Source organism: Lepidothrix coronata, unplaced genomic scaffold (assembly GCF_001604755.1).
Source record: "Lepidothrix coronata isolate B3197 unplaced genomic scaffold, Lepidothrix_coronata-1.0 Scaffold29, whole genome shotgun sequence".
NCBI classification, from domain to species: Eukaryota; Metazoa; Chordata; class Aves; order Passeriformes; family Pipridae; genus Lepidothrix; species Lepidothrix coronata.
The window spans coordinates 3694121-3719333 of record NW_016690209.1 but is presented as its reverse complement, the minus strand read 5'-3'; the positions used below and the strand labels follow the sequence as shown (position 1 = coordinate 3719333).

Genomic DNA, 25213 nt, shown 5'->3' with positions numbered 1-25213 from the left:
AGAGGGAGCCAAATCTGACCTTAGGCTCCTGCAGGAGCTAGCACTGGAATTCTGCCACCACTGGCTTCCCAACATTAACTGCAGACACTCCCCAAAAGCCTCGTTAGCTGCACAAAACATCTCTGCTGCCAATGTTATCACCAGGTAGGATAGTCTTCAGGAGCTTGTGAACAGCCCCTACAGCCCCTAAACCCAAGGACATCACCCTAGACCCCATATGCCTGCTTCAGGCCAGCATGAGCCCCACTAGATTAAAGCCCTGCTCTGTGAACACAGCAGGGCTGACTGGGAAGCTCTGAGCACCAGCATCTCCATCAGAAGCAATGTGCTGGTGCCAAACACCTGACACGAGAGATCAGCAACAGCCTAGCAGGCTGTTCCCTTGCTAAAGCAAACAGGGAGCACATGAAGGGTATTTAATGTGGCCAGCAGACCAGAAGGATAACCTAGGAGTACCGTAAACAATAGAAACATTAAGCTAGACCTGGCTGCATGTGATCCCAGTGCCCAGGGCCTCCAGCATGAACAAACTGCCTGTGCCCTGTCTGATCTCACTACTTTTCCCTCCAGGACTTCTTTTCCATCTGGAAGGATTCCACTCCAAGTCAAGTCTGAGCAGAGTGGGAGGGGCTGGCAGTGGTTCATATTAGGGCTATGGCACACCAGCTCTGCCAACTCAAGCAAGATAATGCTCCCCAAGGCACCTGGGATGGAGACCTGGTCCTACACTGAAAAGGACTCTGCTCTCATCCAGCTCAGGCTCAGACTTCAGCACCTACAGAGCCACAAAGCTGTGCCATCAACCTGCCAAGCCCTACGACAGGCAAGACAGGTCTTCACTGCAGCAAACACCTTTGATACATCCAAAATACTGCACAGCAAAATGCTCTGGGGGATGGAGCCCAGGACACTGATCCTCTGCCTCCTCTCTGCTCAATCCTGCCACAGCTACGCTTGCTGATGTCTGGATGATACTGGAACTAACTCACGGTTCCAAAACCAGGCAGATTTCTGGGAAGTGTGCATGTGCGTGCACACACACACACAGACCTCGCACACACACACACACACACAAGCGTGCTGCAGGGAGCACTGCAGGGTACCTGAGAACAAGGAAGCCATTGACACTGAGAGGCCGTTCTTGGACATTTGAATCAGGTTAGATCCATCGTTACCATCTGTATAACATGGTGATGACAAAACAGTTGACTTCAGTGCTTCAGCCAGGCCAAAGAGAAAGGGCACAATACAAGAGCAGCGCTCACACGAGGAGGGCCCAGAACTGAATTTGCACACCCCTCTGTGGGCTTCAAAACCTCGCCCAAAACCTCACCCTCATGGACTGTAAGGAGGGGCTTGCTGTTTATAGTCAAGGGACGAGAAGTTTAAAGCTGGAGACTGGACTGCTCCATCTTCTTTTTAAAGATGGAAGTACTGCTGAGAAGTCATCCACCTTGGAGGATGAAACATGGCTCTGAAGGAAAAGGATACCCAGGGACACAGACATGTGTCCTGTCGGTGATAAGCTCAGCCACCCAAGCTGTCAGGAGCAGAGACTACAGGTCAGGATGTTACCAGCACCCATCACCCAAGAGGTAAGTGGTCAGAGCTATGGCTCCTTTTCCCCGGGGAGGAGAAGAGCAGGATGGCAGCTCTCCCACCTCTCTCTAGCTGTGACAGCCACTACGTGGACAAGGCAATGAAATGGAAACCACCTACTATCCAGAGGCAAGAAATGCTACAGGGTTACAGGGGGTTTCAAAGGAAAGTCATGCCACCACATGAGGGAAACTGGTTGCTCTGCTTATACTCAGCTCAGCCATCTGCTTGGGAAAAGCCATCTCGAAGGCCAGAGGGACATGCTCTTCTTCAGTGGGACTGACCTTAATACAATCACACCGAGGAGAAATCTGTCTCTATGCAAGAAGCCAACACAGCCATTCCCTCCTACCTCGGATCTCGTACTCCTCCACATCCTCTGCAGAGCCAGAGTCAGAGAGCCGCATGGAGCCGTGGGAGCTGAACTGGGACCCGCTGTCGGTTGCCACAAGACCTGGGAGAAATGCATCACAGGCAGGTCATCAATGGAAGCAGTCTGGAGGGTCACTGACTGCTATGGTAGAAGGGGATAGCAAGGTACAGCCAGGGAAGGGAGGGATGGAGCTCAAGGATGGAAAACGCTAGGGGTTCAAAATTAAATTACATTCCATAACTCAGTGCCCGCAGCACAAAAGTGTTATCAATGTGCAGTATGGGTCCCATGTGGCCTTCAATAATAGCAGTTTCACAAATCTCTGCACCACCTTGATAGCAATATGACTGTTTCCCAGGAATGGGCAGGAAGACAGGATGCTTAGGATAGGTAACAGACAGAAAACCCGCATCCCACCAGCTGATAAGCCCCAAACACATCACCCACTGTCTGAGCCCATTTCCTGGCAGGCAGGGAACCGACTCGTGCGGATCTGCTGGCGCCGAATGCGAATCTTTTGTTTAAGCTCCTGGATCTCCTTGTCACTGTCTTCCTCCTCCTCCTCCTCCAGCTGCCGGCTCATCATGTTGCATTTCATCAGCTCAATGGCAGCGATCAGGGACTCTGAGATGCTGAAGTGGGCATTCTCCTGTAAGGCAAGAGCAAAAGCATTCAAGGCTATACCGTGGACAAACTAGGAAGACTTCATAAAATCTTCCCCACCTATGACAGGAAAGAGTTTATTACTCATGGATGGTGGTTGAAAGACCTTAATCCTTGTCAATCCCACAAAATATGACTTCTATGAGGACCTAGAAAATAAAGCCTTCTTGGGCACCAGAATACTCACAAAACACAAGAGGCATCCTACAAAGAAGATGTGCAACACATCCACTCTGGGGGTCAGCACGTGGGCCCTGAGGAGCCCTAACATCTTGAAAAGATGTTGTGTATATGCCGGACAGGCAGATCCTGGCTTCCAGACACCACCAAGGAGCTCAGCTTTGAAGTTCTGTGCACAGCTCTACAGCAGAAAATACCATGGCATCATCCTCCCCACAGAGTGAAGTATACCTGAACCTGCAGAAAGATACATTCTCTAATGCACATAGGCTGCTGCTGCTTCCCTCACCTTCTCCAGGTCTGCACAGCTGCCAAAGTCCTGCTCAGAGAGGTAGCTGATGAGGGACTGTCCTTCCGAGGGTCTCCTGAACATCCCTTCCCCTGAGCTCAGATACTGTCCAGAGTCTAGAAAAGCAAGAGACAAAGGCATGAGGGAAGGACCTGCTGCTATCTCCATGCTACCAAGCCAAGCCAGCATCCCACATGCAGGTGCCAGCAGCTGAGGCCACCACAGCTGATGGAGGAGCCTGACCAGGAGCGAGTGTCCCCACTAAGGCTGGCTGTACTCACCATACTCCATGTAGAGGGAGCTGGGTGTGCTCAGTTCACTGCTCTGGGTGGAAGCAGAGACCGGCCCTCTCCCTCCAGCTGGATCGCCATGGGACTCTGGAAGGGAAGATGACACCAGGCACACCTCAGTATCCCAGAGGCATCCAGCCATTGCACAGGGTGAAATGAAACAGGCTTGGCATCACACACGGAGGCACAAATGGATAGAAACAAGGAGAGACATCTTCCTGCTCCATGCCACAGCTGAGGGCAAGCCCAGGAGGGGGCAAAACTAGAAGGGCATTTCAGGCATTAGAGAAGGGGAAGGAAGGAGAGAAGCTCATGAGAGCCATGGAGCAGTCGAGTCCTGAGCCTTCCTCTCTTTAGCCCCGACTAGAGCTGGGGGACACAATAGGCTCCAGCAAGTGCCTCTTGCCAGCCCTTTCTTCCTGCTGGAACATCTCTGAGGGAAGAGTTAACCCCCAGAACAGAGAGTCAGGAGAGGAGATGAGAGGAAACCTCATCTAGTAGTTGACAGATCTGTGGGTCTCCCAGCCCTGCTAAACAGCCTGGACACCAGTGTAAGGGGGCACCTGAAGGACAAGCCAGGGTTTCCTGCACACAACCCCCGGATGCAGTGCTCAAGGTGACTTACACGGGCTGTGGGCAGGGCTCTGGCCCACGCACACACTGTGGTGCAACTCCCTGCCAGACTGAGCCGGCAGAGACTGCCAGGAGCTGGCCTGAACGGAGACCAAGAACAGATGGTGCCCTACGGAGAGCCACGGCCCCAGGGAACACCTGGACAGAGCAGCTGGGTGACAGAGGACTGCTGAAGGAGACTAAAAACACCCTGACTGAAATGGGACAGGAACAAACAGCTCTGGATATGGGGCAGGTCCCAGCTGACATCCTGAGCACAACAGAAGGGTAACCCTGTCCTCTCAACCTCCTATTCATTTTCGTTCTCAGATTTGTGCTGTAATTCTGAGGTGGACGGAGGCTCCTGATCCCACCAACACCAGCCTCTCCCTGCCAAGACCCTGAAGCAGCAGTCACCAAAATGGGGCCTGGAATCAACCAAAACCACAGGCTAGGAGACAAAGGAGACCTGTCAGGGTGGGAGGCTCTCACAGCTTTTCACTGCAGCCTGGAGGGTGTTCTGCAGCCCCCTCAACACAGAAACCACCTCATGGGATGGATGCTTGGGGGATGCTACATACAACAGAACCTACTGCTGAAGGGTAAAGCGAGGCATCATCTGCTAGACTAGGACATAGGGTTGGACACATCTGAGTGCCCACAACCCCCAGGGAGGACCCTTCCTAGCCACAGAGCCCTTGGCACCCAGATGTGAACTTGACAAACCCAGTGCCACTGCTCAACAGATGCAAAACGAAACAGCCCATTTTTTTTGAGCTGCTGACTCTTTCTGCATGGGGGTCACAGGGATGTCAGTATCCAGCACCTTTGCTTAGGGGAAAACCTGCCCTGAGTCCAGAAGAGCATCTGGGAGACCCAGCTGTGGGTGCATACACAGCTGGAACTCAACCAACATCAAACGCCCCTGTGCCACAGATCCGCTAAATCAAAGGGAAAATAAGATGTTCAAGCCCCTGCCTGTTTAGCTGCCAGCCCTTATTTCATAGGTGAGAGATGAAACCTCTCCTGGCTCCCAAGGCAGTGGGTGGAGGGAAGGGCAGGGGATGCAGCTCAGGGACTCGGTGGCCAGCACTCCCTAATGCCATGCAGGGGAACTGCAGGCACACTTCTGGGTCTGGTCCACTGCTCCCAAAACCCAAGCTGGGATCTTCAGTCAAGTCACATGCATAAACCTGACCACACTTCAAAGCATCAGCTGAGACACAGCAAAGAAAGAATTTTTTTGGTTTTCTGTATGGACACTAATGGTTTGATGGCAATCCTGAACTTGATGTAATGATCACTAATGAAGGGCTGTTATACTGGCTCCCAAACCTGCCACTGGATCTTCTATTATAATGGTGATATCCCTGAGGCCTCCTGGGTAGACAGAGGAGGAGAAGGGCAGCATTAAGAGAGAGAAAACAGAGACAGACTGGTTACTACTCAGCAAGGTCCTCCACTTATCCCATGTTCTGGTGGAACAGAATCCCTCAACTGTTTGTTCCCTCACATCCCACTCCCTGCGTCCCCATGCATTCACCCGCTCAGGAGCACAGGAGGACCCTGCAGGTTACCAGCAGTATGACATCATACTAGTAGGATGAGCCCAGGTCCCACCCCAGTGCCTTGCCATGGTCCCATGCCCCAGCCCAGCAAGGCCAGTGGGGAAGCAGGACAGCTAATGCCACAGCACCACTGCCATTTTCTAAGATTTTTTTGGTAAAAGCTGCCCATACCAGTAACAGTCTGGTCCAGGACATTCTGGGAAGGAATATGTCAGCCCATTGTTCCAGTGTGGAGCAGGTAAGCTAAGGGAAAAGACCAAATTTCCCAACCTTTTGCCCACTGCTCCTCTCCCCAGTCTGAGCTATGGAGTCAAAGGGGTAGACAGTATCAGCCTCCTGGTACCAGGGACTCCCACACCCAAAAGCCATCCCAGAAAAGCTGTCCCATTACCGTGCAACTTCCCCGAAGTCACGTTGGTGTCGGAGTGTGAGCGCACGTGGCTCTTCTTGAGGATGCCCTGTGGAGCTGACGACTGTCCCTCCGAGAAGCTGGACCGTCGCAACAGGCTCAGGCCCCTGCTTCCACCTCCGCTTGCCCCCTGCTCCCCCAGGGATGATACTGAGTCCAGCTTCTGGGAGCTGCTGGAGGAGAACAGTTTGGAGCTACTGCTCTTGGAGCTGTTGGTGCTGGCGCTGCTGCATGCTCGGCCCCGGCGTCCCAAGTTCCCGATGGCCAGGTATTCCGGCCCATCATTAACATCACTCTGCGGATCATCCTGACTCCCTGTCCAAGTATCCTCGCTCTGGCTGGTGGTGCTGGAACTCATCTCGCTGGCTGGAGAGAAGGGGTCTTTGGGTGAGGGGGTCTGGGTGACAGAGCCAGGCTGCTCCAGAGTGGACCTGCCCTCGCTGAAGGAGGAGGACCGAGTGGACAGGCAGCGCTCCTGGGGCTGGCTGGAGTTGGAGCTGACAAAGGAGCTCGCTGGTCTCCTGTCTGGACAGAGGCAGGAGTATGATGTCACACACTTTGGCACAAGCAGACCAGCACACCCACCCACCACAGGCAAAGGCCAGGGATCTCCCTCCCATCATAGGCAGAGATCTCCTCACACACATCCACCACAATGAAGAGCTGATAAAAAGGTAAAGTCTTTTCTGTGTCTACCCTGAGCTCCCCAGCCCACCCTTAATACCAGAGAGGCCAGAGGAGGCTGGATGGTGGAGGCTGGAGGAGGACCCAAAGCAGCGCAGCTGGGTGCAGCCAGCAGTGGGGACGTACGGGGACCCAGGGAGGGCTGTCAGGCTCTGACTCTTGGTCACTGGAGACAGATTGTCACTCCTCCTGGTAAGCTGAAGAGAAGTGGAATCATTAATAAATCAGTATCTATGGAGCTACATGTCAAAGGAGCAGCAACACAAAGGGATCGACCTGCGAGTGCCTGGTCACCAGCCAGCAAAGAATGCAGCAGCCCTGGGCACAGGAGGATGGGGAGGGAAAAACACGGCAGCACAGAAGGGAAGCGGGTCTTAGTTAGCAGCTACAGGACAGGCTCCTGTTGGGAAATTACCATGCTCTCAGTGAAATGATCCAGGCAGCCCAGTGCTCCAGGCAGATGGCTCTCGTGTCCTTCAGCGTTGTGGTCACACATCTCTCTTGTCTCAGCAGAAGGGTCTGACGCGCACAGGGATGGCAGTGACGTTCCGGCCAGCTGAAAGAACACAGCCCCCATTTAACAGAGCCTCACTAATTGCTCTCCTCTGGGGAGCTCTGTGCAAAGAAAGCAGCTGCTGTTCCCCTCCTCTGGAGAGGGGCAGCTGGCGCAGGGCTGAACAGGGGGTCTCTGGTATAATCAGCAGGAGTGGACATCCAGGTGTCCTGGGGCATTTCCCATCCCCTCAGAGGGCGACTGTCCCTCATGACCAGGCAGCTCTGCATGCTGGCCCTGAAGCCCAGGACTGTTGGAGAGGGCTTTAGAGATGCCTCTTACAAGGAACTGGTCCTCAGGTCCTCTACTCAAACCCTGGAAGCCAGCCTCAACCAAGGTTCCCCACACAGCCATCCCGCCCACCGCGACCCCTGCCAGGTCACACAGGCAGCACAAGCACCAGTTCCCTGCTCTCCTCCCATCTTGGAGCAACTTTTGCTATTCCAAGTCCAGCTCCTTGTCCGAGGGCTCTTTGTGCCCTGAATGTGACCTTTCAGGAGCAGCCACAGCCAGTCAGCACCTGGGGAGAGCCAGATGTAAAATTGCGACCTCAACTCACCATGGAGGTGTCGATCTGAGCCAGAAGCCTGGGGTTGTTCTGCTCAACAGCTTCCAGGCACTGCAGCATGGCCGTGACGTGGGCGTCACTGAGCAGGAAGGCAGTGTCTGGGGAGAGAAAAATGCTGCTCGGGGGAGTCCCTCTCACCCACGTGCTTTGACACACCGGTTGCTCACATGCAAACCAACTTTTCTGCTGTTCCCTCTCACCCCCCCCACAGCTTGGAACCACCACTAACTAGATATTTTCCTAATAAGAAGGAAAAGACCCGTTGCTCTTTACCTGCATAGAACTTCCTGATGTACTGCCGGTTCCCCAGGAGCGGCCTCAGCTGTGCCGACAGGCAGTGGCACTGCAGGCTGTGCTGCAGCCACAGCTGCGCGATGGCCTGGTCTCCTGGGCCCTCTGGGTCACGCTGGTCACTCTCCTGCAGGCTGATGAACTGGAAAGGGACATCAGGCACAGGTTAAGGCATGCAGAGGCAAGCAGGTGAGCACGGCTTGTTCCACCACATGGCTTTGGTCCTCTTGATAACAGCAGCTTTGTCACCGTCAGCGGGAAGGAGGACATGTCCCAGCAGCTCCCCAGCCACCAGGGAGGCAAAAGCACCAGGCAGGAACAACGTTTCAAAGGTCAGCTAGTGACCAAAGTCCTCCGACAGCCACCAGCACAACGAATTTCTCCTGCACACTCTCCCACCCATGTGTTTTGCCTCTGACCTGGAGGAACCCCTGGAGGAACTCCTAAATCCAACCTGACCTCAGTGGTGACAGTCATGTTCTTGCTGACACATTAATTCCAGAAGGTTATGACAATGCCTGAGCTGCTGCAGCTTGAAGAGCTGGACTGGAGTCACACCCCACATCCCCCCAGCAGCAGGCTGGACACAGGGACTATGGACTACCAGTGGTCAGTCCTTTGTGCTCACCCATGGCAGGGATCACGGATGTCAGCATGGGGCAGCCAAACACCAGGAGCATCCCTATGTGTCAGTGGTTGCCAGAAGCCAGGAATGGGAAAGTAAATGCATGGTGAAGCCACAACCCAGAAACGGGACAGCCCAGACCGTTAGAGCTTTGCACAGATGCATGAATCACCCCTGCTTACACACAAGCACTGCTTGTGCCAGTTCCCTTGGTGATGCCCACTGCACCCGGCCCAGCCGAGCTGGAGACTGGCCTGGGGGAAATAAGCAGACGATTGTCTCAGCCCAAGCCACACTGAGTTCCCAGGACACGGTTTGTACCCAAACACACGGCTGTTTCAGCCTCCACAAGCCCTGGAGCCACTTTACCCACAACAGCCAAGGCACCACTACCCCACTGGTGAGGCTCACAGCCCAGCTGCCCCCTCCCCTCCCTCTGGGCACACCAGGCCACTCCACCAGAACCCACCTTCTCCAGGTGATGAGCAGAACTGGGACTCAGCCAGCGAATGTCCTTCACAAACTGCCAGTAATCCTTCTGTCTGCAGCACACCTGCCCGGGACAGGGACAGTTAGGTACCACATCCCAAGTCCCAGTTAAATTACAACATTCCCCGTTAGCCCCTTGCTGCCATGAGAGGATGTGCTGCCTGCCTCAGTTTTATTCAAACAATGAAGTTTTTTTCTTCTAAGTTATTCTTCCCGTTAGAGAGGAACTGCAGCAGAGTTGCTGTTTTCCTCACCACCCTATCGGGTGTAAACACAGACCCAAAAAAATCTCTCTTCAACAAAAAGCTGATTATTTTACTTCCATCTCTATTTCCTCTTTCACAAGTGACAGAGGAATGGCTTCTGCTTTGTGGTTTATTTGGTTTGGCAGCAGGGGGGGAGTAGCTTGGTTTTTTTAAAGACTACAAAACTAATCCAGCAATTTTAGTTCTCTGGACTGAATAGGGCTTTCTGGACAAATAAACTCAACCAAAAGTTTAAAAACTTCTAACTCCAGTTCTCTTAACATCTACATAGGGATTTTTTCACCTTTTCCTTTTATTCCTAGTTGTAAGCAAAAAAGTTGCCAAGAAAATAATGAGTGAAAGGAAATGTTTTGCTGGAGCAACTATGAGAAAACTGCTGTTAGGAAGCCTCCCTTTGCATCTCTGAAAGCTTGACTGGTGTCACATATGCCTAAGCAGGGCAGACATTCCTGAGTGGAAGAGCTGTAAATGTAAAAGCATTAAGGAAGGTAACACACCATCCTGCTTTCCATGATTGGCGTGAACTGTTACCAATATCAGACATATATAAATCATTCACGTCCTGAAGCCCATTAACAGCAAATCTATCAGAAGGGAGCACTGCACTCCTCACATAGAAAAGGTAGCTTCTCTCTCTGATGATCTCCCAAAGGTCCCTGGTCCACACCACTGGGGACTAACAGGAACAGAGCAGCACCATAACGAGTGCTGGCTGCAAACTTAATGAATCCAGTGAGCAAAGCTCCCCCGTGGGACAACCTGCCAGCCTGGCTCTTCCTGGAGGTTTATTAGCTTGGGTGCAGCACTGCATAGATTCAGTTTTCCTGACCCTGAACCCAGCTGGCCCATGCAAGCTGCCTGGAGCTCCTCTGCATGGCTCTCTTCTCTCAGTGTGGCAGAGCCACCGATGGGAAGCCTGTCCCTGGGCATCCCCTGCAGCCTTTCTTCAGCTTTCCCCTGTAAGTTAATTGTGCTGCTAATTGCAAGCTGAAAGAGAGATCTTCCGGCCTCTGCACACAACTGGGAAAGAGAAATTCTTCCAGGCAGCCATGAAAGGGGTAAAGGCTGGGTGAGCAACTGCAGGCACAACAAGAGCCTGGAAAGAGTGATCCCATTCACGCAGGGCGCGGGTTTGGCTGCCAGCTCCTGTTACTAACACAGCTAACCAGAAACAGTAAAGACACGAGGTTTCTCTTGCCAGACCTCACTGGGGACTTGTCCAAGCGCAGATGATATGAGGCTGACTCACTGCAAATGCAATTTAATTGTTTGGCTGCAGCAGGAGGAAAGGAGAGAGGAGTGGCCTCAGTAGAGGGGGCACAAGTACTTAGAAAAACCATATTGAAGGTAGATGAGATAGAAACAACATGCACCCAGGTCTCTCTGACAACCACAGCACTTGCCAAGCAAGCTCAGTTGTTGCTTGGACCATTTCCCACACTGCTACAAGCACTGTACCCACTCTATGCTATGAGAACAGAAGTGAGCTGCAGCAGACAGGACCGCCCCACGTGCTAGTGACAGGCACCAAAGCTGCTACAAACAGACAGACAGACAGCCATGCTGGCAGGACAGAGTCCTACCTTGTCGTGGATGAGCCCATGGTAGAGGATGCTGTGCATGTCTCTGCAGAGCCGTTCCAAGCCCCCATACTTGGACCAGACATTTGGGTTGCTGATGGACACCAAACCTTCCACTGTGGTCTTCAAGTTGCCGAGCAGCTTCCAATGCTCCTTCCTGCAGAGGAACACAGCAAGACACATCAGAGATACAGCAAGAGGTGCTTCACAACAGGAACATGGTCTTGCACTCTTTCCAAGGAGACTCTGGTCAGGCTGAAACCTTCAGTGGTCCAGAAGCCAGCAAAGGTGAACTAAAGAACTTTACTACTCCCTGTGGTCTACATGGTTTGTGGACAACAGGTCGTATTGCAATGATTCTTCTGAGGACTGGTAGCTACCACCAATGTGGTCTCATGAGACAGCCAGAACAAAGACTGAGCAAAGACTGAACCAAGACATTGGCTCCTACAATATACCACTTGCTTAGTATGGCCAACAAAGCTGGAGGACACCTTCCCAGCCAGCCTCTCACTTGCTTCACTCACATGCTCTCTCTATCAGGGACTGCTGAGAGCAGCAGCCCCTCAGGAGTACAGCAGCTCTGAGGGAGGGCATGATGTCCACCAGATCTAGCAGACACTGGCCCCCCTACACCTGTGTTTACAGAGTGGCTGAGAAACACACACTGCATCGAGCACTCCAGCCCTTCAGGATGCACAGGTGCTCCACCCCCAGGGAGGTAACACTGCATCTGCATCTCTCCCTCTGGAGCTGCTCTCTGGGCCCTGAGCTGCTGTAGGCACAAGTCGACTTTCTTGCAGAAGCATTCACCATGTTCTGGGCAGAGATTAGCAAACTGCTGGTGTACTCTGGAGCGTGCACAGCATTTCATCAATATCATCCCCCTCAGCTACCCAGCATACAGCAAGAAAGCACCATTATCTACCACAAAGCAGGAGCGATGGTGCAGAGAGGTAATGCCATTTGCATATGCAAAAGCAGCTTTGGGGAAGAAAGCTTTGTATGACTGAGGTCCCCACTCAAGCTGCTTGACACTTGCCAGAGGAACAGCAGCTGTCAAAAACACATATTCAAACAGGAGCCACTCTCTCAAGAAGCAACAGCAGTGTTGCAAGGTATAGTTAGGAGTGTAAATATCAAAATAGTATGCTTCTGCAGGGTTTGTAACAAAGGCACCCAAGCTGACACCTTAGAATGAAAATCCAGTCTTTCAACTGGCAAGAAATAACCCAGTGCTTCAGCTGTTAATCCCTTCCACAGCAAAACCAAAGTGGATTTCCAAAACAAAAGGGAAAAAAAAAAGGAAAAAAAATTAAAACAAATAACATTATTTAAAGCTGCTCTCATTTTCATCCCTTGGGGATAAAAGTGCAGGCCACATACTTCTGGTATCAAAAACAAAGCTTTTCTCACCAATAACCTCTTTTCGAGACTATTTCGCTACTGCCAAACTGATCAGTTGAACAAGCAGATCATCAAATATTGGCTCTACTTCAAGACCCCCATCGCTTCCCCTTCCTCTTCAGGGAAATCTCACCACTTTCAGCATCCATCTAAGCTTAAACCACACAGAAGCCAACCCATCCCACCAGCAAAGCCTGTTGCCCTGCCAGCACCAGCACCGGAGCTCTAAACCAGAGCATACCATGTACCTTTTTGTTCATGATGTACTTAGACTCAGAGGCACAGTCAGGGCTTTATCTCAGGAGAGACTGAAGAAAAATGCACAGATACAAATCAAAGGCAGCTTCCTGAAGGAGATAGGATTCAGGGAGACAAAAGAAAAGATCCAGCCCTTCTGAATTTATGGGCTTTTCCCATCCCTGCCCTGAGGGCTGCAGATGCTCTTTGTCTACGGATGCCCAGAGAGGCACTGCCAGTTCCTGGTCAAAGAGCATCTGCAGCCAGGGAGATCAAAACCAGCTCCTCCCTAAGATATTTCAACACTCAAGAGCTAGGAAATGCAAGTGAAAGCTCAGCCACACTGTTGATATTCCAAATCAGTGAGTCAGGGGAACTCCCTCTCATGTTGTTTCATGCTATATAAAGCAAGAAATGCACACAAGGATGTGAGGGCAGCATATGCAGAGATGTGCCTTTCCAAATGAACAGTCTCATTAGAAGAGTTGTGCATCTCTCAAGATGTAGCAAACCAGAAGCCAACAGAGTGGAGTCAGGGCTCCCTCCCAGCACAGGGTAACTAAGGCTAAGCAATCCTCAAACAAAATAACCTCAAAGTGTTAAAACACTGAACACAGAAGCACTTAGGGAATGAGTGGCACAATGAAAGCACCTTTGCAGAGGTGATGTAGAAGTTACGAAAAGTGAATTAAATCCTTGTAGGACAGTAAGTATCCTATGGGACTTGTTGGCCCAAAGCAGTTCAGAAGCTGGACACACAAGACCCTTCTGATACCCAAACCCTAGCTGTTTCTGGGCTAGAACATGCTGGAAAGCACACAGTGACACAAGGTTGAAGAAACGAAGACCCATATAGTTGGGTGCAGGTGGCAGGGAAATTGAGAGAGCACAGCTAACCTCATTTCATTTTTGACCAGACTCATTGGCTAACCCTGTAGGGTTTGCTCCCCTCTCACTGACAGAGCCTGGGCTTCGTCTGCCAGAAGGAATGGAGAAAGCTCAAATCCCAGCTGCCCTCCAGTTCCCCATTTCAGCAGGTGTTCAGAGCATTACTATGAAATCTGCTTGTTTTTTTCCTGAAGAAGGAGAGTTCTCCTTCACTAGTGCTATAGAAAGCCTGACATGGGGTAAGGCCAAGTCATATCATACCATACACCCTTATTTACAGTAAGGGCAAAGTGAGAAACACACCCCAGAGGGTCACAGTACACAAGCAGAGCCTTCCCTGCAAGAACCACACATGCTTCTGCTCTCCTGTTTCAGCAAAGCCTGGTTCCCCCTGCCAGAAGGACCAAGGGTGCTTGCAGGTGCCATGGATGGTGGAGCACTGGTGAGACCTCAACCACATCTCTCTCCTCCCTTAAAGACAACCTCTGATCCAGCCTCCAATTTTAAACACCTGCTTCATAAACTTGGCTCTGGGCCTCCTTTCTTTACCACCACAAACTCCATCTTCAGGTACAGCAACATCAACCTGCTGTCAGGAACTGTCCCAAATATAACTTAACCTTTTACAGTGGAGTGATAAAAGACAGAATCCGGCCTTGGAATAAGAAATGTCTTAATGCCACTGCTGCTGACATCAACAGGGAATGCTGCTTGCTTTCCTCAAGGCTTTCTCAGCCCCTCCGTGCCAGCAAGGGTAGGAACTTCTCTTGGTCCAAGTCAGCAAAGGTGACTCACAGCAGAGGCAGGGAGCCATGGTGCTGACTCAGGTGGACTTCTTCATTTAAAATAAAACCAAGCCCTAATTACTTTCCAAAACAGAATCACACAGGTAGCATTCAAAAATAGAAAATAGAAATGAAGCTCATCCTTCTTGCAAACAACATCTGCTGTGTGTTTCCTGCGCTCTGCAGGAGGCACCAAGCAATGGCTGCTTGAATCCTGACCTCTACCTGGAGGACTCCCTCGATCCTTCTTAGCATACTGAAGAGGTCGAGCTGAGGATGCCGAGGTCATGGAGGGACTTCTGACAAATCTCCAAGGACATTCCTGTGCTGGCTGTCAGTTCCTCCTGCAGAAACCCAAGACTCCACGTAACCCGCCGCTGCGCAGAGCCTGCTCCCGCCTCGTCCTCCCCGGATCTCCCAGACAACCAGCAGCCCCTTCCCTGGGCTCCCCCGCCTGCTCCTCCAGCAGGCTCAGCACTGCTGGGAAAAGGGATTAAAAGAAAGCCAGGCTTCGTGCAATTCATCTGCAGTCACAGGGAGTGGCTGACGAGGCAGGGGAAGCCAGATGAGCAGCCCAGCAGGTCAGCCCCGCAGTGCCAGGCAGGGACAGCCAAGCAGGCTGGCTGGAAAAGGGGCACGCAGGGTGGCTTGCCCTGTACTAAAAGCTTGCACAGATATAGAATGGGGGCCACAACCAAGATAGGTCCCCTAGCAAACACAGCCCATGCTGACACACTCTTGCTCTGCACTGGCAAAGGATGAGGGAAGAAAAGAGGAATTAAAGGTGTTTTTTAACCTTTTCAAGGCAGATAACTTTACCTGCTCATCCTGGCTAAGCCTCTCACAAGCAGGTGACCACAACCTGTAGACCCAGGACACTGTCCATCAGGCTTTGATCTGCACAGGATTCATCTGTGACAAGCACACAGGCAGCCAGAGGCAGAGACAGGCAGAGCAGATTCCCATGGCAGCCACCTCCCTGGGACCAGCTGCTCATCTAGCACAGGTTCCCTTTAGGGACCCTCTCCTCTGGCCTTGCTGTCCCTGGGGGCCTTGCTGGTGCCAGAGTTGAAGGCAATAGCTCTCTGCCAAACTGCCCAGCTGACCATCCCTGCTCTCCCTGGGACTGCTGCATCCTCTGCACCACCTGCCCACCACCCTGAGAGCCCTGCTGTGTGCCTGGCAGGACAGCACTAGCCTTCCTGCAGTGCCCCCATGGACAGGTGTTACAGCCCCTGCTCCCCGATGCAGTTCAGACCTGCTGCTTAGGAGGAAAAACCCAGTACGAGATCCTCATTTTCCTCTCCCATGCTGGCAGGAGGATGGACTTCAGCAGAATAACTTTTGCTTCTGCGTTTCCTGTGATCCATGGGAGGATGGATCCAGTGACCTCTATTCTATTGCTATCAGTCACAGCCACAATCCAGTGTGAAATGACACCTCACCGGGAACAAAAACGCTAAACCCACTGCACAAAGGACAAGGCAGTGCAAGGCCAACATCCTCCCAACTGGATCCTCCCCAGGGCATCAGTGCCATCCAGAACAAGCAGGCCCCCACATGTGCCAGCACCGTGGAGTTGATACCCTCCTTGTCCCTGGGGGGGTGCTGGGGGTGGTAACACCTCAGCCCTATTAGTCGTGACATGGCAGAGTCTGGTGGTGCAGGCCTTGCGCTTGCAAAGGCATGAAAATGCACAAAGATAAGTCTGGGAAGACAAAGCGGTGAATGCAGTCAATTCCTTTCGCCTTTCAGAGCCTGCTGGGTCTGAAGCATTAGTAAAGAGTGAGAACAGCTCCAACTGTGCAAATCCAAAGGCACCCCAAACCTGTGCTATAGCTTTAAAGGCACCGGTAGCATTTTCCCAGCTGATATGGCAAGCAGGAATAGCTGAGCCCCTCAGATAAGGAATGCTTCTCTCCCGTATCAAGTTTCAGCTGCTCCTTCTTCCCCAGGCAACACTCCCAATGTCCGTCCAACACTCATCCTGTGCTTGTGAGTACAGGAGCAAACCAAAGCACATGCAAAAACCTGAAGTAAATAGGACTTGTCATCAAAACACCTCCAGGAAACAACCTCTGCTGCTCTTACAAATGCTAACAAGGAGAACCAGGCCTGAAGCACAAATGAGGACCATGCAGGCAGGCGAGGTCACTGTGGCCATGCTCACTCCCAGCCACAGGGGTGGTGCAGGCACAGGACCTCGCCTTCGGAGACTTCTGTTCAGCACCTGGAAGAGGTGGTGCAGCTGACTGCCAGGAGGGTAAGGAGAGAGGATCCCAGATCAGCGAGCTGCAGAGCCCCCAGAGCAGAGGCATTGCAGTGTGAGGGTGGGCTGGTTTCGCCCTTAAGCTCAAGGCATCCAAAGGAGAGGCCCGGCAGCTGCTGTCCTGGCCAGGACTGATGAGGACCACAGTGCAGAGCATCAGGTACCGAGGGCACGCGTCTGTGGCCATCACTGTCCCTCCAGTGGCAAACATACTCTGGCCCCGCGTGGGTGATGGCAGCCACACTCTGCTCTGACAGCCCATTCACCGTGTGCTTCCTCCCACGGGGGACGCTGCAAGCACCAATCCCACCCATCCCAAGGGGTCTGTTCCTTCCCAGATCGCTCCCAGGTACCTCCGCACTCGTGGCTGTGCACACACACTCCCACACACCCACGCAGGACGGGAGCTCCCCGGGGGCAGCCCCAGCGCATCCCCGGTGCTTCCCAGGCACCACGCGCGCGCCGGCCCTGCAGCCACCCGTGTTCCCGCACGCACATCCCGCACTCTCTGCCGCGTCCTACATAACTCGTTACTGACCCACGCGTGCACACAGGACCCTGCCGCCCCCAGTGCCAGCGCACACGCGCACTGACACCGCCCACCACACCCGCACCCCGTGTCACGCCTCCCGCGGGTTCCCACGCGGGACACTCACACTCGCCCTCGGTGCCACGCGCTCCCCACGGGCACCCACGCGGGCCGGGCCGCCAGGACGCCCGCACCCGCACGCCCGTGTCCCGCCTCCCGCGGGCGCCCAACGCGGGGCCGTGTCCCGGGGACACTCGCGGCCCCCGCGCGCGTCCCGCCCCCGCGCGCGCCCCCGCGCCCCCACCTGCTCTCCGCGCGCCCCGCGTGGGGCCCGATCTCCATCGCGGGCGCGCGCGCGGCCCCGCCGCAGCCGCGACACCGTCACGTGGGGGCGGTGGGGGAGGAGAGGCTGCCCCGCCCCGCCGCGCCCTCGGACTACAATTCCCGGCGTGCCCCGCGGCCGCCCGGCGCTCCCAGCGTCGCGACGAACTACAACTCCCGGCGTGCACGGCGGTTTCGCCTTAGCCGCCCCCGCCCCGCAGCTCTTGGTGTTCCCCGCCGGCGCCTTCAGAGAGCGGGTTAAAAACACAGTAACTGCTGAGATAACCCTCACCAAACCCTGCGTAGCACGTGATGACAAAAGTGTGATGGCAGGGGAAAAAAAAAATAATAAAAAAAACCCCAACGTGTCCCTGTGGGGCAGCTCATGCTCTGATCACACCTGCAGGGACAGAGGAACTGGAAAGAGGGTTCTCGTGTCCGCTGCAAGGAGGGTGTGGGAAATACAGCAGAATTGGGTGCGCCTTCCACTGAAATGCAGTGAAATGAAATCTGAAAAAGGAAAAAGTGATGCTGCTGCCTTCAGACTGAGAACAGTCAATGACAAATAGGAGATGAAACCCAAATATGTCTGGAGTTGTCTGATGCCTCAGAAACCAAAGCTACGTATTTTACAGAACCACAGAATCAACTAGGTTAAAAAAGACCTTTGATATCATCGAGTCCGGCCTAAGACCTAACATCACCTTGTCAACTAGACCATGGCACTAAGTGCCATGTCCAGTCTTTCCTTAAACACCTCCACCGACGGTGACTCCACCACCTCCCTGGGCAGCCCATTCCAATGCCCAATCACCCTTTCTCCGAAGAACAATATTTATACAATGGAAACTCCCTATAACTATTACTTTTAATGATAAATATATGCTGCATACATGAAAAAGCACCCCTTGACCTGGCAATTTGTATGTGGTTTATTTTACCAGTACAGTACTTCTGCAGCATGTGGGGGAACAGCATTCTGTACTGATGTTCTTAATAACAACACGTTTTTCAGAAGGACTCCTCATACAAAGTAATCGTATACAAGTGTGGAACAACAACTTCAGCCCAGTTGTCAGGCAGAAACTTCCTTGCTTAGAGGCTACTGCAGTGATTGAAAACACTAGCTCTACGTGCCATGTTTGGTATCACGGCATCAGACTGTGTTGACTCTAACAGTAAAAATATTGGAGAAAATCATGTCATCAGGACTATTGCAATCATTAGAGGATCATGTCTGGTGAAATGGAGCATGCAAATAAAGCTGACAGATCTAATTCAGCTCCTCAATCAGGAATTACAAGATTCTTCTAGTTCCACAAGTCAGAAATAGCCTGGATGTTACTCAACAGTGATTTTTAAAATTTCTTCAGAAAAAACCCTCTCCTTTTCCCTGCTTCATTATGTTGTTTTCATATGTTACTTATAGACATTGTTTACTTAACTATTGTCAATGCCCACTTTGATTTAGAGAGAGTATAAAAAACTATTATAAATAAGCCTGTAATCACACACAGATGTGAGCTTCTGGGACTGCACTGAGGTTAAACTGGAGATTAATCCTTCAGTGCAAAATCTGAGGAGTGCCAATAGAGGTCAACAATTGTAAACATATGTTATACATACATATATATATATATATATATAAAAATATATATATTTAAAAAATATATATATCCTTTTGCTGAACAGTAGCAGAATTTGGAATCTCACAGACCTGATTGCTGTTTGGGGAAGATTTGGATGACAAAGTTAGTTACTGACTCTTTAATCATAAAGAGCACATCACAGAGGAGGCAGAATTGGAAATTATTGGTAGAAGCCAGACAATTTCATGTTAGGAATAAGAAGCTATTTTTATCAGGGCAGTGCCTGTGTCCCTAGGGAAGTAGAGACCTCCTTTGGAAGGTGCACTGGAATAGCTCACTGGTTTCTGGGATCAATTCAGGTGTGGTATTCCACAGCTCACAACATGCAGTTTGGACTAGACAGTCCCCTCTGGCTTTAAATGTTTGAGTGCACTTAGGACCTGATCCTTTGGGTGTTGTTTCTGCATGGTAATTTTAGCACTTCCTCCTGGGAATTTCAGCATGTTCAGCAGGTAACATCTACTCTGCAATTCCTCCACGATGTACCAGAACAAGGGGGGTTACTGGGCAGCTGAGTCATGTTGTCTCATTTTGGTGAGGAGACAACTAACTGGTGCTCAGGAAGAGTCTGGGAAAGGCCCAGGAAAGAACCAGCCCCAAAACTTATTACAGCCTTTGGGTGCTTTAGACACACAGTGTTCTTACAGTGGATACAAGCTCAGCATGGCTGAATCATACTGGACTTTATACAGTTAAAGGACTGGTTCTTTGTACTGTCAGTGCCATGTGGAAACTTTGACTCTTGGCTGGATGCTGGCACAGTCCTGAGAGCCACACAGCAAACCAAGAGCTGATATTTGCATGGCTGCCTTCATGATCCCCATGGCTTTCCAGCCATTTTGAACACAGAAGGAAAATACTCTTCGGAAGCAGAACTTTTGCCTGGTTTTCTGTTGTGCTGAGCAGCAGATAGCTGTTGTCCTGTTTGGATAATAAATGCAACCCATGGATGTGGTAAACCGGATTTTTTCTGATTTCCACTTCTCACGAGGGCAGTCAGCAACTGCCACCTTTGCAGTTCCCATGTTTGTTTGGGGTAAACAGAGCATTTGTTTATTGGTGTGATGCAGTTCCCAGATGGAGCTGCACCCTACAGCATCACAGGAATGTGGTTTAACGCTTTTTAAAAAATACATCTTTTGGCACCTCTATTATTAGTAGTTGTTGGTAATCTGGCAATAGCATCTTTGCTTTAGAAATGCAGCCTGATTATAAGAACCTCAAGTCCTACTTGTCATCAATCACTTGTCATCCAATCCCACTTGTCACCTGGGGGAAAATGTGTAAGTTATCAAATCCATCAGTCCATCTGAACATGCTGCACACGGAATAAAACGGGATGGAACTGTCAGCCTCCAGCACTGTGGTCACGAGCTTCTCCTGCTTGAAGGGAAAATCTCTCACTAGCCGAGGGTGTCCTGTGACAGTAACTGAGCCATTCTCTTCTAGACAGTAGGAAGCAGCAAGAGGAACATCCAGAAGCATGTTATTGGCCTTATTTTAATGGGAAGAGATGCCTAGAGTGTACAGGGAGACAACAAGGCCTTGTCAACAGTCTGTAGTGCAGGACACAGCAGAGGCCAGAAAGCCTCTACTGACTCATTCTTGCCTTTCATGATAACACTCCTAGAAAGATCTCCCATTCTAAAGGCCTGTACAGTGTTTCAGTGCAGGTGCCTCCCAGCACAGGACAGAGCTGTGACAGGGATTACACACACGGGAGCTCATTGTGTGTCAGGAACTCAGGATAAACACGGAGTGTTTATTTTAGCAAATGGGCATGTGGCGGAGTGGGCAGTTAAAGAAATGTGGGAGTGTTTCTGCTGCCAGGAGGCGTGTGCAAGGTCGGGTATGGAAATATTTATTCCTGCCCCAGGGCACTTGCAATGCAGTCCCTGGAGTTTCAGTATGGAGTTCTCCCTCCAGAGGCTGGTGGGCAGACCATAAAACGAGCTATCCTTGGTGCAGAGCCTGCTGAAGGCCCAGGGCGAGAGAAGACACCTGTAGAATGGCAGCCGCAGCACAGCTCCCAGGGAAAACGGGGGGGAGATGTGGACAGTAATGCCAGGTGACCATTGTGAGAGGGGGAAAGGGATGTGGGTTTTCCTTTCAGCATTTACTGCCTGGCTTCTGAAGGAAGTCTGTCCTCTGCAATCGCCTTGTCTGCCCATCTGATCCTTCCTTTACTGCCTCTGGAACTCACCGACCAATTTCAACCAAGCATGAGCAAGACATAGAGATTTCAGAGATAATGACTATCCCTTAAATTAAATAGAGTGTCAAAGGAAGGAAGTGTCGCTCTATAAAATATAGGTAGATCCCAGCTCTGTTACACATAACTTCCTTAGCAGCAGCCAGTTCTCCACTAGGGATGTGTGCACTGCTGACCCCTCAACAATACCAACAGCTCCAAAGAATGCAAATATTCAGGGAGGAAGGAAAGGCTTCACTAGATTCCTTGTTCAAAAAACAAAGTTGTTGATTTCCCTTCTGAATTTCTCAATCATGTGATTCTAACCAAAGGCTGGATAAGATAACAGCTCTGAAAAGAGCCCAAAGAGAACAAAATGTCCATGGACACACTGTTCCAGGTTTAAGTACTAATTTTAAGCCTTCCATGATATTTTTAAATAGGAACCTGGTTTGAACTCTGCCGTTTGACATTTGGAAACATATTTCTGCTCAAAACCACCCTGTTTTGCTGTTGACAGTACAGGTCATTTGTTTTAATTGCACTGGGGTTGCAGGCAAAGGCATCTCACGTTCAGCTTCCCAGCTGAACACCCTTCCCTACTCTGCAACATGGAATGCTTTGGGTTGGAGGGGACCTTTAGAGGTCATCAAGTCCAACCCCACTGCCGCAAGCAGGGACACCTTCAACCAGATCAGGTTGCTCAGAGCCCCATCCAACCATACCTTGACTGTTTCCAGGGGTGGGGAATCCACCAGCTCTCTGGGCAACATGTGACAGTGTTCTACCACCCTCACTGTAAAAAAATTCTTCCTTATATGTAAAAATATTCTTCCTTATATCCTTATATATATATTCTTCCTTATATTATATTCCACCCTCTTCCAGTTTAAAGCCATTATCCCTTCCCTATTGCCACAGGCCCTGCTAAAAAGCTTGTCCCATCTTATAGGCCCATTTCAAGTACTGAAAGGCTGCAATGTGGTATCCTCGGAGCCTTCTTTTCTCCAGGTTGAACAACCCCAGCTCTCTCAGCCCTTCCTCATAGGAGAAGTGCTCCATCCTTCCAATCATCTCAGCACTCCATCGGACCTCCAGCCAGCCCATGATTTCATGCCCTGTTCTACAAGCCCCCAGCACAGGGCACCCTGCCAACAGCCCTGCCTCCCAGCGCCCCACGCCGATGTGGCAGGGAAGCCCTGACCCTTCCCAAGGACACGGCTGTCCCTAGAGAAGCCCCTCCTGGGAGCGGCCTCCACCGCCAGCGGTACCCGCCCCCCGGCATCGCCCCCCGCCCGCCGTACCTGCTCCTCCCGGCAGCCAGGGGGCGCCGTGGCAGAGGGGCGGCCGCGACGCTCCCCGGCACGGGAGTCTGTGGCCTGGGCTGGGCGGAGCTGCTGAGCATGCGCGGGGGTGTCGGGGAGGCGGTCCAGGTCTTAGGGAGGTGGTGGCGGCGGGACTTGAGGGCGGCCATGAGCGTGTTCGGGGCTGCGGCACCGCTCCCGGGCTCCTCGGCCGCGGCGGGGGCCCGGCACGGCGGCGGCGGCGACGGCCTGGAGAAGATCGACATGTCGTTGGGTGAGGAGCGGGGGTGGGCCCGCCGCTGCGGGAGACGGGGCGGAGGGCTCGGGCTGAACCAAGTGCCGGGGCCGCGGGGGGGCGGAATGAACCATCGGGCTGTGCAAGGCACCGGCGCGGGAGGAACCAACGGGAGCGGGCGGGGGGGACAGGACCCTTCCATAGCGGGAGCGGCGGGGGGCGAGGGTGGCGGCGGGGACGGGGGGGCGAGACCCGTCTGTGTCTCCGGGAGCGGCGCTGCTCCCTGACCCGGGGATCCGGTCCCTGGCTGGGGAAGAGCCGGGACCCCTTCGTGCCGCCTGAGTGTCCGAGCAGGCTGCGGACCAGGGCTTTGCGGGCTTTTGGCCTGGTGAGGCCCTCAGTCCCCGGGCCCTTGGCTGGGTGGCCCTCGGGGAGCGTCCCAGGGCCTCGCCTGGCGCTCGTAGCTGTAGACGGGTGAGGTTTGGTTGTCTCTCAGCTGGCCTTGCCCTTTTATTCTTCTCAGGTTTGTAAGTCGGCAGTGGCAAGTCTCCCGTGTAACCCCTTTGCAGTATAATATCATCATCCAGCGTGACGTCGCCTCTACGGTGTAGTTTCCTGTGAAGTCTGCCCCGTTCTCCCCTGCCCTCCCATGGTAGGAGGGGGGGGTGTGTTAGGAAGATGCACAGGCTCCTTACAGACCTGCAGGGCTGTGTCTCTCTGGCATGTATGAGAAACTGTCATCCACGCTATAGGTATTTCAGTGAGGTATCTCAGAGTAATTCTGTTCTGCTGCTTTGTACTGCGTCCCCTTAACAGTCGGGGACAATCTGGTTCATTTCTGGAGTGCATCTTCCAGTTTAGTTTTATTTAAAAAAAAACCCTAAAAAATTTGGTTTGTATGCTCCAAGACTGCTCTGTGATGCTACCAGAGTGTGATAGATTGGTGCTGTCAGGAGATGTTCTTCAAAAAGAAGAATCACAATGTGAACTGGAATTATTAATGGCAGACTTGGCCTTTGTGGACCACCATAAAATAAGAGGATTTGCACAGTTTTTCCTTCTGTAAATAATCCAGTGGAATTCTTTGTTTTGGCAATGAAGATAACTTGTGAAATGACATTTAGAGTTTGTCTGAATGTGGAGTAGCTTGAGAGCATTCATAGAAAACTATATGCCTGTGTTTATTTATAGCACACAGCCTTTGTTTGCAGGGTTACTGAGGTAAATAGTAATTGATTCTGAGTGGCTTTTTGTATTTTCATATCCTCTAATGCTAATTTAGCCAAGTCACTGCTACATTCCTGGCCATTGACTAATAGCAGATTGCAGAGGACTGTTGTAGTGCCATGAGGATGTTTGCTTAAGGTGGTGGTGTGAGCAGGCGTAAAGGGTATCATCCATGGCTACTGCCCTCAAGTCAAAGCTCCTTGGTCTGGTATAAACAAAGAGCAGATGCAGTCCCACACCTGTCTGGATAGCAAAGGAACTGGCACAACCTTAATCGAGGAAATCTTAAGATCGAGATCTCAAAGTTGACTAAATTCTCATGTAACAAAGATTAATTGTATTTTTGTTGTGTTATGTGCAGCTCATCTGAAGCTGAGCTTCCAGTTTGATACTGTTCCCAGATGATTCTGCTGTTCCAGCTGTAGGTGTGATCTCTGATCTCAGGCAAGATAGGAGAGTGCTTCAGTGTGTCTCCACTAACAAATGCACAAAGTCCCAAATGTCCTTCATTTCCACAAATAAGAGAGTAACTGAAACTTAAGTCCTTTTGTTAAAAACTTGTAACCCTGTGTGCAGCAATATCTGACTTGCAAAAATGGGATTTAAGATGAAGCACATAAACTGTGAAGCAAGAGCCTATGTTCTCTGAACATGGTGGTTTGTGTCACAGGTCCATAGGAGTGGAAGTAGCCACTGTGTGGAATTACATGTTCTGCTCTAACAGCTTTGGAAGTTTTAGTTTTTGTTGAACATCACTTTATTTGTGGTGCTATGTTCAAATAATGCTCCTGGCTGAGTACTAATCCTTGCTCTAGGGATAACCCCTTTGGTAAAGAAGATTCTGTAGATATCTGATACTGGGTGACCTGTATCCATATTCATTGTCCTAATAGATTTTACCTGAATATTCAATCATATTTGCAGCAAAGTAAGCTGATTTTTGTAGTTATGTTTTTTACGCTGTTTTCTCTGTTCTACCCCATCTGAGTCCATTTGAACTCAAATGTTATGGGGTTACTCTTACAAACAGAGTAACCCCATTCCCATCTCTCCTTGACTCAGAAAAGGTTGTCCACGTGTTTGTGGAGGCTCCCTCTTGAAAGGTGAAGTCTTTATCAGTTGTACTCTCAGG

The 25213-nt window shown here is 51.5% G+C and overlaps 1 protein-coding gene and 1 long non-coding RNA gene across 8 annotated transcripts in view; one reads left to right on the top strand and one right to left on the bottom strand.

Annotated features, from left to right (window-relative positions):
• Positions 1–22833, bottom strand: part of RUBCN (RUN and cysteine rich domain containing beclin 1 interacting protein) — a 31446-nt gene extending 8613 nt beyond the window's left edge. The window contains exons 1-14 of one of the 7 annotated variants that reach the window (XM_017810663.1): positions 22620–22833; positions 11043–11196; positions 9174–9257; positions 8062–8221; positions 7780–7886; positions 7083–7223; positions 6708–6864; positions 5966–6508; positions 5342–5386; positions 3386–3481; positions 3105–3220; positions 2420–2621; positions 1952–2053; positions 1104–1178 (exon numbers count right to left, since the gene is read on the bottom strand). In XM_017810663.1, coding sequence (XP_017666152.1) covers positions 1104–1178; positions 1952–2053; positions 2420–2621; positions 3105–3220; positions 3386–3481; positions 5342–5386; positions 5966–6508; positions 6708–6864; positions 7083–7223; positions 7780–7886; positions 8062–8221; positions 9174–9257; positions 11043–11196; positions 22620–22789 — 2152 coding nt within the window. In that variant the 5' untranslated portion in view covers positions 22790–22833. Of the gene's footprint in view, positions 1–1103; positions 1179–1951; positions 2054–2419; positions 2622–3104; positions 3221–3385; positions 3482–5341; positions 5387–5965; positions 6509–6707; positions 6865–7082; positions 7224–7779; positions 7887–8061; positions 8222–9173; positions 9258–11042; positions 11197–14581; positions 14680–17458; positions 17513–22619 lie in introns of those variants that run through there. The other 6 variants (XM_017810666.1, XM_017810669.1, XM_017810665.1 and 3 more) reach the window with 6 other exon arrangements.
• A 236-nt stretch (positions 22834–23069) lies between these two features.
• Positions 23070–24508, top strand: LOC108495222. The gene is made up of 3 exons (XR_001874036.1): positions 23070–23242; positions 23378–23606; positions 24443–24508. It is a non-coding gene; the product is annotated as an uncharacterized LOC108495222 (long non-coding RNA).
• Positions 24509–25213: the final 705 nt, after the last annotated feature.